Below are 22,247 nucleotides of genomic sequence, written 5' to 3'. Positions count from 1 at the left end.
TCAACAGAAGATCTCTTTGTTTCTTGGGACCTAGAACAAGCATCTCTGTTTTGTCCGAGTTTAAAAGTAGAACGTTTGCAGCCATCCACTTCCTTATGTCTGAAACACATGCTTCTAGCAAGGGCAATTTTGGGGCTTCACCATGTTTCATTGAAATGTACAGCTGTGTGTCATCCGCATAGCAGTGAAAGTTAACATAATGTTTTCGAATAACATCCCCAAGAGGTAAAATATATAGTGAAAACAATAGTGGTCCTAAAACGGAACCTTGAGGAACACCGAAATTTACAGTTGATTTGTCAGAGGACAAACCATTCACAGAGACAAACTGATATACAGTGCCTTGCGAAAGTATTCGGCCCCCTTGAACTTTGCGACCTTTTGACACATTTCAGGCTACAAACATAAAGATATAAAACTGTATTTTTTTTGTGAAGAATCAACAACAAGTGGGACACAATCTTGAAGTGGAACGACATTTATTGGATATTTCAAACTTTTTTAACAAATCAAAAACTGAAAAATTGGGCGTGCAAAATTATTCAGCCCCCTTAAGTTAATACTTTGTAGCGCCACCTTTTGCTGCGATTACAGCTGTAAGTCGCTTGGGGTATGTCTCTATCAGTTTTGCACATCGAGAGACTGACATTTTTTCCCATTCCTCCTTGCAAAACAGCTCGAGCTCAGTGAGGTTGGATGGAGAGCATTTGTGAACAGCAGTTTTCAGTTCTTTCCACAGATTCTCGATTGGATTCAGGTCTGGACTTTGACTTGGCCATTCTAACACCTGGATATGTTTATTTTTGAACCATTCCATTGTAGATTTTGCTTTATGTTTTGGATCATTGTCTTGTTGGAAGACAAATCTCCGTCCCAGTCTCAGGTCTTTTGCAGACTCCATCAGGTTTTCTTCCAGAATGGTCCTGTATTTGGCTCCATCCATCTTCCCATCAATTTTAACCATCTTCCCTGTCCCTGCTGAAGAAAAGCAGGCCCAAACCATGATGCTGCCACCACCATGTTTGACAGTGGGGATGGTGTGTTCAGCTGTGTTGCTTTTACGCCAAACATAACGTTTTGCATTGTTGCCAAAAAGTCAAATTTTGGTTTCATCTGACCAGAGCACCTTCTTCCACATGTTTGGTGTGTCTCCCAGGTGGCTTGTGGCAAACTTTAAACGACACTTTTTATGGATATCTTTAAGAAATGGCTTTCTTCTTGCCACTCTTCCATAAAGGCCAGATTTGTGCAATATACGACTGATTGTTGTCCTATGGACAGAGTCTCCCACCTCAGCTGTAGATCTCTGCAGTTCATCCAGAGTGATCATGGGCCTCTTGGCTGCATCTCTGACCAGTCTTCTCCTTGTATGAGCTGAAAGTCTAGAGGGACGGCCAGGTCTTGGTAGATTTGCAGTGGTCTGATACTCCTTCCATTTCAATATTATCACTTGCACAGTGCTCCTTGGGATGTTTAAAGCTTGGGAAATCTTTTTGTATCCAAATCCGGCTTTAAACTTCTTCACAACAGTATCTCGGACCTGCCTGGTGTGTTCCTTGTTCTTCATGATGCTCTCTGCGCTTTTAACGGACCTCTGAGACTATCACAGTGCAGGGGCATTTATACGGAGACTTGATTACACACAGGTGGATTGTATTTATCATCATTAGTCATTTAGGTCAACATTGATCATTCAGAGATCCTCACTGAACTTCTGGAGAGAGTTTGCTGCACTGAAAGTAAAGGAGCTGAATAATTTTGCACGCCCAATTTTTCAGTTTTTGATTTGTTAAAAAAGTTTTAAATATCTAATAAATGTCGTTCCACTTCATGATTGTGTCCCACTTGTTGTTGATTCTTCACAAAAAAAATACAGTTTCATATCTTTATGTTTGAAGCCTGAAATGTGGCAAAAGGTCGCAAAGTTCAAGGGGGCCGAATACTTTCGCAAGGCACTGTATTTCCGACAGATAAGATCTAAACCAGGCCAGAACTTGTCCGTGTAGACCAATTTGGGTTTCCAATCTCTCCAAAAGAATGTGATGATCGATGGTATCAAAAGCAGCACTAAGGTCTAGGAGCACGAGGATGCAGAGCCTCGGTCCGATGCCATTAAAATGTAATTTACCACCTTCACAAGTGCCGTCTCAGTGATATGATGGGGTCTAAAACCAGACTGAATGGATGGCAAGGAGATAGGCCCCGTTGATGAATTGGGTCGTACGCACTACCCTCTGTAGCGCCTTGCGGTCGTCCGATTCCAAGCAATTACCATACCAAGCGTGATGCAGCCAGTCAAGATGCTCTCAATGGTGCAGCTGTATAACTTTTTGAGGATTTGAGGGCCCATGCCAAATCTAGTCCATGATCAGCTCCTTTGTATTGCTGATGTTGATGGAAAGGTTGTTGTCCTGGCACCACACTGCCAGGTCACTAACTTCCTCCCTATAGGCCGTTGCATCGTCATCAGTGATCAGGCCTACCACTGTCGTGTCGTCAGCAAACTTAGTGATGGTGTTGGAGTTGTGCGCGGCCACATAGTCGTGGGTGAACAGGGAATACAGGAGGGTACTAAGCACGCACCGCTGAGGGGCCCCTGTGTTGACGGTCAGCCTGGCGGAGGTGTTGTTGCCTACTCTTACCACCTGGGTGCGGCCCGTCAGGAAATCTAGGATCCATTTGCAGAGAGAGGTGTTCAGTCCCACAGTCCTGAGCTTAGTGATGAGTTTGGAGGGCACTATGTTGTTGAACGCTGAGCTGTAGTCAATGAACAGCATTCTCACATACAGTACCAGTCAAAAGTTTGGACTCATTCAGGGGTTTTGCTTCATTTTTTAAAACTATTTTATGCAATGTAGAATAATAGTGAAGACATTAAAACTATAAAATAACACATATGGAGTCATGTAGTAACCAAAAAAGTGTTAAACAAATCAAATATATTTGAAGTTCTTCAAAGTAGCCACCCTTCGCCTTGATGACAGCTCCGCACAATCTTGGCATTCTCTCAACCAGCTTCACCTGTAATGCTTTCCCAACCGTCTTGAAGGAGTTCCCACATATGCTGAGCACTTGTTGGCTGCTTTTCCTTCACTCTGCAGTCCAACCAATCCCAAACCATCTCAATTGGGTTGAGGTCGGGTGATTGTGGAGGCATTCCCTCCATCACTCTCCTTCTTGGTCAAATAGCCCTTACACAGCCTGGAGGTGTGTTGGGTCATTGTCCTGTTAAAAAACAAATGATAGTCCCACTAATCGCAAACCAGAAGGGATGGCGGATCGCTGCAGAATGCAAAGCACCCCCACACCATCACACCTCCTCCTCTATGCTTCACGGTGGGAACCACACATGCGTAGATCATCCGTTCACCTACTCTGCATCTCACAAAGACACAGCAGTTGGAACCAATAATCTCAAATTTGGACTCATCAGACCAAAGGACAGATTTCCACCAGTCTAATGTTCATTGCTCGTGTTTCTTGGCCCAAGCAAATCTCTTCTTATTATTGGTGTCCTTTAGTAGTAGTTTCTTTGCAGTAATTCGGCCATGAAGGCCTGTTTTACGCAGTTTCCTCTGAAAAGTTGATGTTGTGATGTGTCTGTTACTTGAACTCCGTGAAGCATTTATTTGGGCTGCAATTTCTGAGGCTGGGACCTCTAATGAACGTATCATCTGCAGCAGAGGTAACTCTGGCTCTTCCTTTCCTGTGGCAGTCCTCATGAAATCCAGTTTCATCATAGCGCTTGATGTTTTTTATGACTGCACTTGAAGAAACTTTCAAACTTCTTGAAATGTTTCGCATTGGCTGACCTTCATGTCTTAAAGTAATAATGGACTATCATTTCTCTTTGCTTATTTGAGCTGTTCTTGCCATAATATGGACTTGGTCTTTTACCAAATAGGTATATCAACTGATTGGCTCAAACGCATTAAGAAGGAAAGAAATTCCACAAATTAACTTTTAGCAAGGCACACCTGTTAAGAGAGAATGCCAAGAATGTACAAAGCTGTCATCAAGGCAAAGGGTGGCTACTTTGAAGCATCTCAAATATAAAATATATTTTGGTTACATATGTGTTACTTCATAGTTTTGATGTCTCCACTATTATTCTACAATGTAGAAATGCATTGTGTTCCCCTGCTTTTTAGTTTCACTGCCCACCCAAACTCTGGACTGGAGCTCTTCCTAACCCCCTGAGAGAGTTTAACACTGACCAACCCTTATCCTCACCTGCCCTGTTCCGCCGTTACCTGAACAGCCTATCAGAGAAGAGCACGCATCCGCTCCCTCGCCTATCAGAGGGGAGAGCACGGGTATTCTCAGTGGATAAACAGCGGATAAACCTCACCAACACCTCTGCGTCTGCCAGCTCGCAACAAAAGACCAACCTCCTGGGAATTTCTCCCTACACATAGAATCTTCTGGAGGGTTTTTCCCTTTTCTCTGTATTGGATCTCTGGGAGTGCCTGGGAGTTGTTTGGGGACTGCTCAATGAGAGGGGTTGTTCCACTGAGAGGGTTTCCCATCACCCTGTTAACACAAGTCTATCAGCCTGTTAACGCATGGTGCTTCGCCAATCAATGGTGATACATTCAGTCTCTCTCCTCTCATTAGGATAGACTAGAGAAGCCTTTTGGATACGCACAGATTGTGATGGAAATGTATTATGTACCTGAACTGGGTGTAGCCTCTCTCAATATGCGTCCGTGGTCTAGTGGAGGGTAAACGCATATTATGAATACTCACACATTATTACAAACCTATACACACAGTTGTTATGCACATTTTAGAATCTAAGGGTCCCCAGCTTGGCGTGATAAGAGTCATAGTGAACTGGGGATGTTGGATGATTAGGTGAGGGAGTCTTACAGAGTCTGGGGCGCAACAGGACAGCTGCTAACAAAAACAGCAACCCAGATAGGGAGGATTAGAACAGAGAAGAGGGACAGCGAGACAGTCAGATAGACCGTGTCCAAGGATGGAGAGTGAAAGAGTGAGTTTTTGTGTATAGAAAAATAATGAATGGAGATAAAATGAAGGCTGAAAGAGACTAAAATATTAAGAGAAAAAAAGACAGAGCGGGGTTGAGAAATACATTGCCAGCAATAGGGCACTATACAATCTGTTTCACATGAAACATTTAGTTGATTTCTTATTCAGTTCAATACATTTTTGAATATTGTTGAATTCCGTTTTAATGTCTGGATTCCGTGATTCTGTCCACCTTCTCCTCAATTTTTATAGGGATTTTATAGGGATTGTACAGGGCCCTACAGAGAGGTGGAGAGAGTGAGAGAAAGGCACTTAAACTCATACTGCCATAATGGGTGTGTGTGTGTGTGTGTGTGTGTGTGTGTGTGTGTGTGTGTGTGTGTGTGTGTGTGTGTGTGTGTGTGTGTGTGTGTGTGTGTGTGTGTGTGTGTGTGTGTGTGTGTGCTTTTCGAACATGCTTACAGTTTTACCCAATTGTTAACACAAATTTGCTGAAACTACATCTCAGGTACTCAAAACTCTAAACTCTTAACATAAAACAGTTAGCCAATTTACCCAAACATCTTGCAAAATGAAACACAGTAATCAAAATCATGTACTCCCTACTCAAAATGAAACTCTGTATACAAATGAGACACACACACACATCAAATTAACCTAATTTAGTGACAACCGAGATCTCACTAATGGGACATATTCAAAACACTGCTATCGGAACCTATATCATTGTAAAGACTAAGATGTTGTTATACTGTATGTTGTTTGTGTTTACTCAAACAAGAAAGGAACATAAATGCAAAAATTCAAGTTTTATAATTCAACATGACTCAATACATGTCAAACAGCATACTGTAAGCACTCAAACAGTAAAAATGCAAACATACAGTAAATATATTTTGCATATGCAAAGGAAGAAAAAGAGTCCTATTTATACTACTGTATGTTAGATCAATTGTACGGAAGAAATAAAGAAACTATCAAATCTAAATCATAAGTAAAGAATGAAATACTCCATTGAGAAAACAAAATCAGTCATGTCTGTTGTTTTGGTCTGGCCACAGATTTTCATCAACATCAGAGGTGATATTCTCCCTGGCCAGACAGCTGGGGAAATTTCTTCTGGCATGACGCATCCACCTCTGACACGACTCTGCTGGGAAATGTCACCACAGGCCTCCTCCATTTGTATGTGTATTTATTATGGATCCCCATTAGCTGCTGTCAAGGCAGCAGCTACTCTTACTGTGGTCCAGCAAAATGCAGTTTATACCATTTTTAAAACTTTACAATACATTCACAGATTTCACAACACGCTGTGTGCCCTCAGGCCCCTACTCCACCACTACCACATATCTACAGTACTAAATCCATGTGGATGTGTGTGTATAGTGCGTACTGTATGTTATCATGTGTGTGTATGCTTGTGTCTGTGCCTATGTTTGTATTGCTTCACAGTCCCCGCTGTTCCATAAGATGTTTTTTATCTGTTTTTTTAATCTAATTATACTGCTTGCATCAGTTACTTGATGTGGAATAGAGTTCCATGTAGCCATGGCTCTATGTAGTACCATGCGCCTCTCATAGTCTGTTCTGGACTTGGGGACTGTGAAGAGACCTCTTGTGGCATGTCTTGCATGGGTGTCCGAGCTGTGTGCCAGTAGTTTAGACAAACAGCTCGGTGCATTCAACAAGTCAATACCTCTCATAAATACAAGTAGTGATGAAGTCAATCTCTCCTCCACTTTGAGCCAGGAGAGATTGACATGCATATTATTAATATTAACTCTCTGTGTTCATCCAAAGGCCAGCCATGCTGCTCTGTTCTGAGCCAATTGCAATTTTCCTAAGTTATTTTTTGTGGCACTTGACCACACGACTGAACAGTAGTCAAGGTGCGACAAAACCAGGGCCTGTAGGACCTGCCTTGTTGATAGTGCTGTTAAGAAGGTAGAAACTAGGGCCTATAGGACCTTCCTTGTTGATAGTGTTGTTAAGAAGGTAGAAACTAGGGCCTGTAGGACCTGCCTTGTTGATAGTGCTGTTAAGAATGTAGAAACTAGGGCCTGTAGGACCTGCCTTGTTGGTAGTGTTGTTAAGAATGGAGAAACTAGGGTCTGTAGGACCTGCCTTGTTGATAGTGTTGTTAAGAAGGTAGAAACTAGGGCCTGTAGGACCTGCCTTGTTGATAGTGTTGTTAAGAATGGAGAAACTAGGGTCTGTAGGACCTGCCTTGTTGATAGTGTTGTTAAGAAGGTAGAAACTAGGGCCTGTAGGACCTGCCTTGTTGATAGTGTTGTTAAGAAGGTAGAAACTAGGGCCTGTAGGACCTGCCTTGTTGATAGTGCTGTTAAGAAGGTAGAAACTAGGGCCTGTAGGACCTGCCTTGTTGATAGTGTTGTTAAGGTAGAAACTAGGGCCTGTAGGACCTGCCTTGTTGATAGTGTTGTTAAGAAGGTAGAAACTAGGGCCTGTAGGACCTGCCTTGTTGATAGTGTTGTTAAGAAGGTTATGGTTGGACATACTTCTCCCCATCTTAGCTACTGTTGTATTGTATCAACTTACTTGCACATATTTGTACTGTTTATCCTTCACTCTTTGGAAATTCCTTTCAAAAGGGGCTCTGTAGATGTGCTTCATCCAGAGATGGTGTTTCTTAAGGATGCGGACTGTGGTTGATAAGCTCACTCTGATGTTGGATTTCCCACAGTTTTATGGCACTATTTTCAACTACCATTTGCACAATGGCAGCCTCCTTTTAGTCTGTAAATAGACACGTTCTACCAACGTGGTGGTCGTCTTTCAGTTCTACAAAAACAAAATTGCATACAGTACAGTAAACACTACTTCTATCTCCACCTCCACTACCTCCACCTGTACCCCCACCTCCACATCTACCTTCACCTCTACCACCACCTCTACCTCCACTTGTACCCCCACCTCTACCGTCACCTCTACCTGTACCCCCACCTCCACCTCTACCTCTACCTGTAGCCCCACCTCCACCTGTTCCCCCACCTCTACCTCCACCTGTACCCCCACCTCTACCTCCACCTCTACCTCCACCTCTACCTCCACCTCTACCTCCACCTGTACCCCCACCCCCACCTCCACCTCCACCTCTACCTCTACCTGTAGCCCCACCTCCACCTCTACCTCTAACTGTACCCCCACCTCCACCTCCACCTCTACCTCTACCTGTACCCCTACCTGTACCCCCACCACTACCTCCACCTGTACCCCCACCTCTACCTCCACCTGTACCTCCACCTGTACCCCCACCTCCACCTCTACCTCTACCTGTACCCCCACCTCTACCTCTACCTGTACCCCCACCTCTACCTCCACCTCTACCTCCACCTCCACCTGTACCTCCATCTCCACCTCTACCTCCACCTCTACCTCCTCCTGTACCCATCACCTCTACCTCCACCTCTATCTCCAACTCCACCTCTACCTCCAGCTGTACCCTCACCTCCACCTCTACCTCTACTTCCAACTTCACCACTACCAAAATCTGTACCCCCACCTCTCCGTCCACATCTACCTCTACCTCCACCCCCACATCCACGTCTACCTCTACCTCCACCTGTACCTCCATCTCCACCTCTACCTCCACCTCTACCTCCACCTCTACCCACCTCTACCTCCACCAGTACGCTCACCTCTACCTCCACCTGTACGCCCACCTGTACGCCCACCTCTACCTGTACCCCCACCTCCACCTCTACCTCTACCTGTACCCCCACATCTACCTCCACCTGTACCCCCACCTCTACCTTCACCTGTATGCCCACCTCCACCTCTACGCCCACCTCCACCTCTACCTCCACCTCTGCCTCCACCTGTACCCCCACATCTACCTCCACCTGTACCCCCACCTCTACCTCTACTTCCAACTCCACCACTACCTCCACCTGTACCCCCACCCCCACCTCCACATCTACCTCCACCTCTACCTCCACCTGTACACTCACCTCTACCTCCACCTGTACCCTTACCTCCACCTGTACCTCTACCTCCACCTCTACCTTCACCTGTACCCCCACCTCTACCTCCACCTGTACCTGTGCCTTGTTGATAGTGTTGTTAAGAAGGTAGAAACTAGGGCCTGTAGGACCTGCCTTGTTGATAGTGTTGTTAAGAAGGTTATGGTTGGACATACTTCTCCCCATCTTAGCTACTGTTGTATTGTATCAACTTACTTGCACATATTTGTACTGTTTATCCTTCACTCTTTGGAAATTCCTTTCAAAAGGGGCTCTGTAGATGTGCTTCATCCAGAGATGGTGTTTCTTAAGGATGCGGACTGTGGTTGATAAGCTCACTCTGATGTTGGATTTCCCACAGTTTTATGGCACTATTTTCAACTACCATTTGCACAATGGCAGCCTCCTTTTAGTCTGTAAATAGACACGTTCTACCAACGTGGTGGTCGTCTTTCAGTTCTACAAAAACAAAATTGCATACAGTACAGTAAACACTACTTCTATCTCCACCTCCACTACCTCCACCTGTACCCCCACCTCCACATCTACCTTCACCTCTACCACCACCTCTACCTCCACTTGTACCCCCACCTCTACCTCCACCTCTACCGTCACCTCTACCTCTACCTGTACCCCCACCTCCACCTCTACCTCTACCTGTAGCCCCACCTCTACCTGTTCCCCCACCTCTACCTCCACCTGTACCCCCACCTCTACCTCCACCTCTACCTCCACCTCTACCTCCACCTGTACCCCCACCCCCACCTCCACCTCCACCTCTACCTCTACCTGTAGCCCCACCTCCACCTCTACCTCTAACTGTACCCCCACCTCCACCTCCACCTCTACCTCCACCTGTACCCCCACCACTACCTCCACCTGTACCCCCACCTCTACCTCCACCTGTACCTCCACCTGTACCCCCACCTCCACCTCTACCTCTACCTGTACCCCCACCTCTACCTCTACCTGTACCCCCACCTCTACCTCCACCTCTACCTCCACCTCCACCTGTACCTCCATCTCCACCTCTACCTCCACCTCTACCTCCTCCTGTACCCATCACCTCTACCTCCACCTCTATCTCCAACTCCACCTCTACCTCCAGCTGTACCCTCACCTCCACCTCTACCTCTACTTCCAACTTCACCACTACCAAAATCTGTACCCCCACCTCTCCGTCCACATCTACCTCTACCTCCACCCCCACATCCACGTCTACCTCTACCTCAACCTGTACCTCCATCTCCACCTCTACCTCCACCTCTCCGTCCACATCTACCTCTACCTCCACCCCCACATCCACGTCTACCTCTACCTCCACCTGTACCTCCATCTCCACCTCTACCTCCACCTCTACCCACCTCTACCTCCACCAGTACGCCCACCTCTACCTCCACCTGTACGCCCACCTGTACGCCCACCTCTACCTGTACCCCCACCTCCACCTCTACCTCTACCTGTACCCCCACATCTACCTCCACCTGTACCCCCACCTCTACCTTCACCTGTATGCCCACCTCCACCTCTACGCCCACCTCCACCTCTACCTCCACCTCTGCCTCCACCTGTACCCCCACATCTACCTCCACCTGTACCCCCACCTCTACCTCTACTTCCAACTCCACCACTACCTCCACCTGTACCCCCACCCCCACCTCCACATCTACCTCCACCTCTACCTCCACCTGTACACTCACCTCTACCTCCACCTGTACCCTTACCTCCACCTGTACCTCTACCCCCACCTCTACCTTCACCTGTACCCCCACCTCTACCTCCACCTGTACCCCCACCTCTACCTCGACCTCCACCCCCACCTCCACCTGTACCTCCACCTCTACCTCCACCTGTACCCCCACCTCTACCTCCACCTGTATGCCCACCTTCACCTCCACTCCCACCTCCACCTCTACCTCCACCTCCACCTCTACCTCCATCTTTACCCCCACCTCTACCTCCACCTCTACCTCCACTTGTACCCACACCTCTACCTCCACCTGTACCCACACCTCTACCTCCACCTGTACCCCCACCTCTACCTCCACACCTCAAAGCTCTGATTGCAAAGTGAATTTAGTGTTCGCTTTTCATTTGCACACAATATATTTTAGTGGGGCGGGAGGTGTGTTGTTAAATTGGTTATGATGGGTTTGGGACTGGGACTGTCCTAGTGGGAGATTCAAAGTTAACCCCAGGTTTGTGGGATAAAGGGGATGGAGACAGGGTGGTAGAGAGGGGTCAGGGTGGAAAAAATACATTCTCTTCTCCAGCTGCAGACAGGAATGAAGGGAGATCATGGGAGAAAGAGAATAAGGAGATGAGTGTAAGGGGTTATATCAGGGATTGTGTGTGTGTGTGTGTGTGTGTGTGTGTGTGTGTGTGTGTGTGTGTGTGTGTGTGTGTGTGTGTGTGTGTGTGTGTGTGTGTGTGTGCTAGGCATTTTTTTGTGTCTTGCGCTTACCTTGTTAAAAACGGGACGAAAAATTGCTCTTGACATTTCCGAGATGAATGGCGTTGTGCAACGTGTCTGCCCTTTTACAATGCATCACTATGTGAACATGTCCAAATGTCTAATTTGATCTCTTGAGATTGTGGTTCAGGCCATTTAACAATGCAATAACGATGATCAAATGCCAGATGAATATTGTATGTCTAGAAAGATGTGTGTTTCTGTATGAGTGTGTGTTTGTGTTTATCTACAGCTGTGCCAATGTGTCTAGAGGACAGTCTGTGATGTGAATGGCTGACATGCTGTCAGTAAGCCTAGGGCTTTGGTAGATATACAGTAGTTAGGCCCGTACACTACACAAACTACAGACAACACACACACTACCCACACACAGCCATAACTATTTATTTTTTGTATTGTTTGTATGTGGTTGTATTTTACATTTATTTTACATCTTTGTCTATCAGTGTATCGGTGTCTTGTTACTTGTTATGTTTTGTGTTTTCTGTGGACCCCAGGAAGAGTAGCTGCTGCTTCTGCAAAAGCTAATGGGGATCTGAATAAACCAATAAAAACAACAATAGGAACTCACACACATACAAGTATGTTGATAATCAGGAATACTGTGGGGACACACACACAGATTATGTGTACCTGTTGGAGGGGATTGGCTCCAGTCTGAGACCTCATGCCGTGATTACACTCTGACAAACGAGCTCCGATGTTATGAGAGGCAAACCATCATCACAAATCACATCACTTTGCTCCCTTATTTCACAAAATATTGGAAGTTAATTCAAGTCTGGTTTTCAGTAAATGTTTGAGGAATATCATTCTTTCTTTTTCATAAATTCATCATAATCTCACCCTTTCAGATCCCAGATCTTTCTCCTCATCCCCCTCTCCCCTCTCTCTCTCGGCCAGGTGAGGATGACGAGGATGAAGAATGCGGCGAGGAGAAGCTGCCGTCCTGCTTCGACTACGTCATGCACTTCCTCACCGTCTTCTGGAAGGTTCTGTTTGCGTTCGTGCCCCCAACAGACTACTGGAATGGCTGGGCCTGCTTTGTGGTGTCCATCTGCATGATCGGCCTGCTTACAGCCTTCATCGGGGACCTGGCCTCCCACTTCGGCTGCACTGTGGGCCTCAAGGACTCTGTCACCGCCGTGGTGTTCGTTGCACTGGGGACCTCTGTGCCAGGTAATATTATATACTTACACTGGTGTTTACGCTGCGTTTACTTGCTGTGTAATAGTCATGGTAGCATTCCTTTTACGGAGGACATCAGATGTACTACTACAGTATGTGATGATTGTGGTAACGCTTTTCCTAAACATGTCCTCTGGATTTACTCTCTCCTAACACTTCAAGTGTGTTCAGTGATTACCTCTTCCATTTTCCATTTACACTGCTTATACCCATGCTAGATCGTGTTTACATGTGTACATTACATTTTAGTCATTTGCTGATGCTCTATTCCTGAGCAGCTAAACATATCTGTATACAAGTGAGGGGGTTGAACAAGAGTCTATATACACATGTTAGAGCAGCTCAACCCCTCACAGCTACCTTGGTATAAACTGCACAGTGCTGTGATGAAGGGTTAGTGGTGAGGTACCAGAAAGGTTAGTGGTGAGGTACCAGAATGGTTAATGGTGAGGTACCAGAAGGGTTAGTGGTGAGGTACCAGAAGGGTTAGTGGTGAGGTACCAGAATGGTTAGTGGTGAGGTACCAGAAGGGTTAGTGGTGAGGTACCAGAATGGTTAGTGGTGAGGTACCAGAAGGGTTAGTGGTGAGGTACCAGAAGGGTTAGTGGTGAGGTACCAGAAGGGTTAGTGGTGAGGTACCAGAAGGGTTAGTGGTGAGGTACCAGAAGGGTTAGTGGTGAGGTACCAGAAGGGTTAGTGGTGAGGTACCAGAAGGGTTAGTGGTGAGGTACCAGAAGGGTTAATGGTGAGGTACCAGAAGGGTTAGTGGTGGGGTACCAGAAGGGTTAATGGTGAGGTACCAGAAGGGTTAGTGGTGAGGTACCAGAAGGGTTAGTGGTGAGGTACCAGAATGGTTAGTGGTGAGGTACCAGAAGGGTTAGTGGTGAGGTACCAGAAGGGTTAGTGGTGAGGTACCAGAAGGGTTAGTGGTGAGGTACCAGAAAGGTTAGTGGTGGGGTACCAGAAGGGTTAGTGGTGAGGTACCAGAAGGGTTAGTGGTGGGGTACCAGAAGGGTTAGTGGTGAGGTACCAGAAGGGTTAGTGGTGAGGTACCAGAAGGGTTAGTGGTGAGGTACCAGAAGGGTTAGTGGTGAGGTACCAGAAGGGTTAGTGGTGAGGTACCAGAAGGGTTAGTGGTGAGGTACCAGAAGATGAGTGTCTTTAGAGGCAGAACAAGGGCAGTGATTCAGATGTGGAGTCACACACACACACACACACACACACACACACACACACACACACACACACACACACACACACACACACACACACACACACACTGCTCTTTGCAGTGTGGACTGTAGCAGCAGCCTGGGTGTGACTGCATGTTTCTCCATGAGTTTCACACTATGTACAGAGCACACACACACACACACACATAGCTCAATAGCTTTCAACTGGGCCTGTTACAGTACTTAGCTAATTAGCACCCAGTCCATGTAGTAGACACTGAGCCGCTTCACATACCTGCTGACCAGCCATGCACTGTAACTTACTCAGGGCTCAGGGCTGGGTTCACCGCTCTGCACTACTTTAACCCTCACTAGTACCGTTAACCCCATTTCACTAGCAATAAGGACTGGGAACAAAAAGGTGTAGAGAAATAATACAAGCAGTCAATAGTCATTGTCTGTCATTCTGTGTGTTTCCACAAAGTGTGTCTTTAACTTTCAGACTTCAGACTTTTTTTTAACTGCCTGTACTCCCAGGTGTATGTAGTTGCCTCCTAAACACATTTTAACACTGTCTCCCCGTGCTCACACAAACACACAAACACACACACACACATCACTGCGCTGCTCCGCCACCCATGTTAATTAGCCTGGAGTAATTGTTCATGGGGCTCAGGTGTGTTTTGTGTTCCGCCCTTTAGTGTTCCGGGGCATGAGTGTGATACATGACACTACACACGAGTGTAAACAATATAACGAGGGGGTTTAGCTAGTATTAGCCGCCAAAGCGCTGTGCTGTTGTGCTGCGTAAAAGGACCCTGCTGGAGCCCTCAAAAAACACCCCCCGCCCCACTGTAATTATACGCAATATAACAACACACCTCCCTTCCCACTGTAATTATAGTCAATATAACAACACTCCTCCCGCCCCACTGTAATTATAGTCAATATAACAACACACCTCCCGCCCCACTCTAATTATAGTCAATATAACAACACTCCTCCCGTCCAAAATGTAATTATAGTCAATATAACAACACACCTCCCGCCCCACTCTAATTATAGTCAATATAACAACACACCTCCCGCCCCACTCTAATTATAGTCAATATAACAACACACCTCCCGCCCCACTGTAATTATAGTCAATATAACAACACCCGCCCCACTGTAATTATAGTCAATATAACAACACACCTCCCGCCCCACTCTAATTATAGTCAATATAACAACACACCTCCCACCCCACTCTAATTATAGTCAATATAACAACACACCTCCCGCCCCACTGTAATTATAGTCAATATAACAACACACCTCCCACCCCACTGTAATTATAGTCAATATAACAACACCCGCCCCACTCTAATTATAGTCAATATAACAACACACCTCCCGCCCCACTGTAATTATAGTCAATATAACAACACACCTCCCACCCCACTGTAATTATAGTCAATATAACAACACCCGCCCCACTGTAATTATAGTCAATATAACAACACACCTCCCGCCCCACTGTAATTATAGTCAATATAACAACACACCTCCCGCCCCACTGTAATTATAGTCAATATAACAACACACCTCCCGCCCCACTTTAATTATAGTCAATATAACACCACACCCCCCGCCCCACTCTAATTATAGTCAATTTAACAACACACCTCCCACCCCACTCTAATTATAGTCAATATAACAACACACCCACCGCCCCACTGTAATTATAGTCAATATAACAACGCCCGCCCCACTGTAATTATAGTCAATATAACAACACACCTCCCGCCCCACTGTAATTATAGTCAATATAACAACACACCTCCCGCCCCACTGTAATTATAGTCAATATAGCAACACACCTCCCGCCCCACTTTAATTATAGTCAATATAACACCACACCCCCCGCCCCACTCTAATTATAGTCAATTTAACAACACACCTCCCACCCCACTGTAATTATAGTCAATATAACAACACACCCACCGCCCCACTGTAATTATAGTCAATATAACAACACCCGCCCCACTGTAATTATAGTCAATATAACAACACCCGCCCCACTGTAATTATAGTCAATATAACAACACACCTCCTGCCACACTGTAGTTATAGTCAATATAACAACACACCTCCCACCCCACTGTAATTATAGTCAATATAACAACACCCGCCCCACTGTAATTATAGTCAATATAACAACACACCTCCCGCCCCACTGTAATTATAGTCAATATAACAACACACCTCCCACCCCACTGTAATTATAGTCAATATAACAACACCCGCCCCACTGTAATTATAGTCAATATAACAACACACCTCCCGCCCCACTGTAATTATAGTCAATATAACAACACACCTCCTGCCACACTGTAGTTATCGTCAATATAACAACACACCTCCCGCCCCACTGTAATTATAGTCAATATAACAACACACCTCCTGCCACACTGTAGTTATCGTCAATATAACAACACACCTCCCGCCCCACTGTAATTATAGTCAATATAACAACACACCTCCTGCCACACTGTAGTTATCGTCAATATAACAACACACCTCCCGCCCCACTGTAATTATAGTCAATATAACAACACACCTCCCGCCCCACTGTAATTATAGTCAATATAACAACACACCTCCCGCCCCACTTTAATTATAGTCAATATAACACCACACCCCCTGCCCCACTCTAATTATAGTCAATATAACAACACACACCCCACCCCACTCTAATTATAGTCAATATAACAACACACCTCCCGCCCCACTGTAATTATAGTCAATATAACAACACTCCTCCCGCCCCACTGTAATTATAGTCAATATAACAACACACCTCCCGTCCCACTCTAATTATAGTCAATATAACAACACACCTCCCGCCCCACTCTAATTATAGTCAATATAACAACACACCTCCCACCCCACTCTAATTATAGTCAATATAACAACACACCTCCCGCCCCACTCTAATTATAGTCAATATAACAACACACCTCCCGCCCCACTCTAATTATAGTCAATATAACAACACACCTCCCACCCCACTCTAATTATAGTCAATATAACAACACACACCCCACCCCACTCTAATTATAGTCAATATAACAACACACCTCCCGCCCCACTGTAATTATAGTCAATATAACAACACACCTCCCGCCCCACTGTAATTATAGTCAATTTAACAACACACCTCCCACCCCACTGTAATTATAGTCAATATAACAACACCCGCCCCACTGTAATTATAGTCAATATAACAACACACCTCCCGCCCCACTGTAATTATAGTCAATATAACAACACACCTCCTGCCACACTGTAGTTATCGTCAATATAACAACACACCTCCCGCCCCACTGTAATTATAGTCAATATAACAACACACCTCCCGCCCCACTGTAATTATAGTCAATATAACAACACACCTCCCGCCCCACTTTAATTATAGTCAATATAACACCACACCCCCTGCCCCACTCTAATTATAGTCAATTTAACAACACACCTCCCACCCCACTGTAATTATAGTCAATATAACAACACCCGCCCCACTGTAATTATAGTCAATATAACAACACACCTCCCGCCCCACTGTAATTATAGTCAATATAACAACACACCTCCCACTCCACTGTAATTATAGTCAATATAACAACACCCGCCCCACTCTAATCATAGTCAATATAACAACACACCTCCCGCCCTACTCTAATTATAGTCAATATAACAACACACCTCCCACCCCACTCTAATTATAGTCAATATAACAACACACCTCCCGCCCCACTGTAATTATAGTCAATATAACAACACACCTCCCACCCCACTCTAATCATAGTTAATATAACAACACACCTCCCGCCCCTCTGTAATTATAGTCAATATAACAACACACCCCCCTCCCCACTCTAATCATAGTCAATATAACAACACACCTCCCACCCCACTCTAATTATAGTCAATATAACAACACACCTCCCGCCCCACTCTAATTATAGTCAATATAACAACACACCTCCCACCCCACTCTAATTATAGTCAATATAACAACACACACCCCACCCCACTCTAATTATAGTCAATATAACAACACACCTCCCGCCCCACTGTAATTATAGTCAATATAACAACACACCTCCCGCCCCACTGTAATTATAGTCAATATAACAACACACCTCCCGCCCCACTGTAATTATAGTCAATATAACAACACTCCTCCCGCCCCACTGTAATTATATTCAATATAACAACACACCTCCCGCCCCATTGTAATTATAGTCAATATAACAACACATCCCGCCCCACTGTAATTATAGTCAATATAACAACACACCTTCCACCCCACTGTAATTATAGTCAATACACAAAACACACCTCCTGCCCCACTGTTATTTTGTCAACATAACAACACACCTCCCACCCCACTGTAATTATAGTCAATATATTAACACACCTCCCGCCCCACTGTAATTGTAGTCAATATAACAACACACCTCCCGCCCCACTGTAATTATAGTCAATATAACAACACACCTCCTGCCACACTGTAGTTATCGTCAATATAACAACACACCTCCCGCCCCACTGTAATTATAGTCAATATAACAACACACCTCCCGCCCCACTGTAATTATAGTCAATATAACAACACACCTCTCGCCCCACTTTAATTATAGTCAATATAACACCACACCCCCCGCCCCACTCTAATTATAGTCAATATAACAACACACACCCCACCCCACTCTAATTATAGTCAATATAACAACACACCTCCCGCCCCACTGTAATTATAGTCAATATAACAACACTCCTCCCGCCCCACTGTAATTATAGTCAATATAACAACACACCTCCCGTCCCACTCTAATTATAGTCAATATAACAACACACCTCCCGCCCCACTCTAATTATAGTCAATATAACAACACACCTCCCACCCCACTCTAATTATAGTCAATATAACAACACACCTCCCGCCCCACTGTAATTATAGTCAATATAACAACACACCTCCCGCCCCACTCTAATTATAGTCAATATAACAACACACCTCCCACCCCACTCTAATTATAGTCAATATAACAACACACACCCCACCCCACTCTAATTATAGTCAATATAACAACACACCTCCCGCCCCACTCTAATCATAGTCAATATAACAACACACCTCCCGCCCTACTCTAATTATAGTCAATATAACAACACACCTCCCACCCCACTCTAATTATAGTCAATATAACAACACACCTCCCGCCCCACTGTAATTATAGTCAATATAACAACACACCTCCCACCCCACTCTAATCATAGTCAATATAACAACACACCTCTCGCCCCACTTTAATTATAGTCAATATAACACCACACCCCCCGCCCCACTCTAATTATAGTCAATTTAACAACACACCTCCCGCCCTACTTTAATTATAGTCAATATAACAACACACCTCCCGCCCCACTTTAATTATAGTCAATATAACACCACACCCACCGCCCCACTGTAATTATAGTCAATTTAACAACACACCTCCCACTCCACTGTAATTATAGTCAATATAACAACACCCGCCCCACTCTAATCATAGTCAATATAACAACACACCTCCCGCCCCACTCTAATTATAGTCAATATAACAACACACCTCCCACTCCACTCTAATTATAGTCAATATAACAACACACACCCCACCCCACTGTAATTATAGTCAATATAACAACACACCTCCCGCCCCACTTTAATTATAGTCAATATAACACCACACCCCCCGCCCCACTCTAATTATAGTCAATTTAACAACACACCTCCCGCCCCTCTGTAATTATAGTCAATATAACAACACACCCCCCTCCCCACTCTAATCATAGTCAATATAACAACACACCTCCCACCCCACTCTAATTATAGTCAATATAACAACACACCTCCCGCCCCACTCTAATTATAGTCAATATAACAACACACCTCCCACCCCACTCTAATTATAGTCAATATAACAACACACACCCCACCCCACTCTAATTATAGTCAATATAACAACACACCTCCCGCCCCACTGTAATTATAGTCAATATAACAACACACCTCCCGCCCCACTGTAATTATAGTCAATATAACAACACACCTCCCGCCCCACTGTAATTATAGTCAATATAACAACACTCCTCCCGCCCCACTGTAATTATATTCAATATAACAACACACCTCCCGCCCCATTGTAATTATAGTCAATATAACAACACATCCCGCCCCACTGTAATTATAGTCAATATAACAACACACCTTCCACCCCACTGTAATTATAGTCAATACACAAAACACACCTCCTGCCCCACTGTTATTTTGTCAACATAACAACACACCTCCCACCCCACTGTAATTATAGTCAATATATTAACACACCTCCCGCCCCACTGTAATTGTAGTCAATATAACAACACACCTCCCGCCCCACTGTAATTATAGTCAATATAACAACACACCTCCTGCCACACTGTAGTTATCGTCAATATAACAACACACCTCCCGCCCCACTGTAATTATAGTCAATATAACAACACACCTCTCGCCCCACTGTAATTATAGTCAATATAACAACACACCTCCCGCCCCACTTTAATTATAGTCAATATAACACCACACCCCCCGCCCCACTCTAATTATAGTCAATTTAACAACACACCTCCCGCCCTACTTTAATTATAGTCAATATAACAACACACCTCCCGCCCCACTTTAATTATAGTCAATATAACACCACACCCACCGCCCCACTGTAATTATAGTCAATTTAACAACACACCTCCCACTCCACTGTAATTATAGTCAATATAACAACACCCGCCCCACTCTAATCATAGTCAATATAACAACACACCTCCCGCCCCACTCTAATTATAGTCAATATAACAACACACCTCCCACTCCACTCTAATTATAGTCAATATAACAACACACACCCCACCCCACTGTAATTATAGTCAATATAACAACACACCTCCCGCCCCACTTTAATTATAGTCAATATAACACCACACCCCCCGCCCCACTCTAATTATAGTCAATTTAACAACACACCTCCCACCCCGCTGTAATTATAGTCAATATAACAACACCCGCCCCACTGTAATTATAGTCAATATAACAACACACCTCCCGCCCCACTCTAATTATAGTCAATATAACAACACACCTCCCACTCCACTGTAATTATAGTCAATATAACAACACCCGCCCCACTCTAATCATAGTCAATATAACAACACACCTCCCGCCCCACTCTAATTATAGTCAATATAACAACACACCTCCCACTCCACTCTAATTATAGTCAATATAACAACACACACCCCACCCCACTCTAATTATAGTCAATATAACAACACACCTCCCGCCCCACTGTAATTATAGTCAATATAACAACACTCCTCCCGCCCCACTGTAATTATAGTCAATATAACAACACACCTCCCGCCCCACTCTAATTATAGTCAATATAACAACACACCTCCCACCCCACTCTAATTATAGTCAATATAACAACACACCTCCCACCCCACTCTAATTATCGTCAATATAACAACACACCTCCCGCCCCACTGTAATTATAGTCAATATAACAACACACCTCCCACTCCACTGTAATTATAGTCAATATAACAACACCCGCCCCACTCTAATCATAGTCAATATAACAACACACCTCCCGCCCCACTCTAATTATAGTCAATATAACAACACACCTCCCACTCCACTCTAATTATAGTCAATATAACAACACACACCCCACCCCACTCTAATTATAGTCAATATAACAACACACCTCCCGCCCCACTGTAATTATAGTCAATATAACAACACTCCTCCCGCCCCACTGTAATTATAGTCAATATAACAACACACCTCCCGCCCCACTCTAATTATAGTCAATATAACAACACACCTCCCGCCCCACTGTAATTATAGTCAATATAACAACACACCTCCCACCCCACTCTAATTATCGTCAATATAACAACACACCTCCCGCCCCACTGTAATTATAGTCAATATAACAACACACCTCCCACCCCACTCTAATCATAGTTAATATAACAACACACCTCCCGCCCCTCTGTAATTATAGTCAATATAACAACACACCCCCCACCCCACTCTAATCATAGTCAATATAACAACACACCTCCCACCCCACTCTAATTATAGTCAATATAACAACACACCTCCCGCCCCACTCTAATTATAGTCAATATAACAACACACCTCCCACCCCACTCTAATTATAGTCAATATAACAACACACACCCCACCCCACTCTAATTATAGTCAATATAACAACACACCTCCCGCCCCACTGTAATTATAGTCAATATAACAACACACCTCCCGCCCCACTGTAATTATAGTCAATATAACAA

At 44.7% G+C, this 22,247-nt stretch overlaps 1 protein-coding gene across 2 annotated transcripts in view; it reads left to right on the top strand.

The window, feature by feature from the left end:
- slc8a1b (solute carrier family 8 member 1b) overlaps window positions 1-22,247 on the top strand; it is a 237,664-nt gene that overhangs the window by 201,133 nt on the left and 14,284 nt on the right. For both annotated transcript variants that reach the window (XM_036986620.1, XM_036986617.1), the window contains exon 6: window positions 12,358-12,633. In XM_036986620.1, coding sequence (XP_036842515.1) covers window positions 12,358-12,633 — 276 coding nt within the window. The remainder of the gene's footprint in view (window positions 1-12,357; window positions 12,634-22,247) is intronic.

This window comes from Oncorhynchus mykiss, chromosome 1 (genome assembly GCF_013265735.2).
Source record: "Oncorhynchus mykiss isolate Arlee chromosome 1, USDA_OmykA_1.1, whole genome shotgun sequence".
NCBI lineage: Eukaryota > Metazoa > Chordata > Actinopteri > Salmoniformes > Salmonidae > Oncorhynchus > Oncorhynchus mykiss.
Note: the sequence above shows the minus strand (reverse complement) of the source record. Positions and strands in the feature narration are given on the sequence as shown.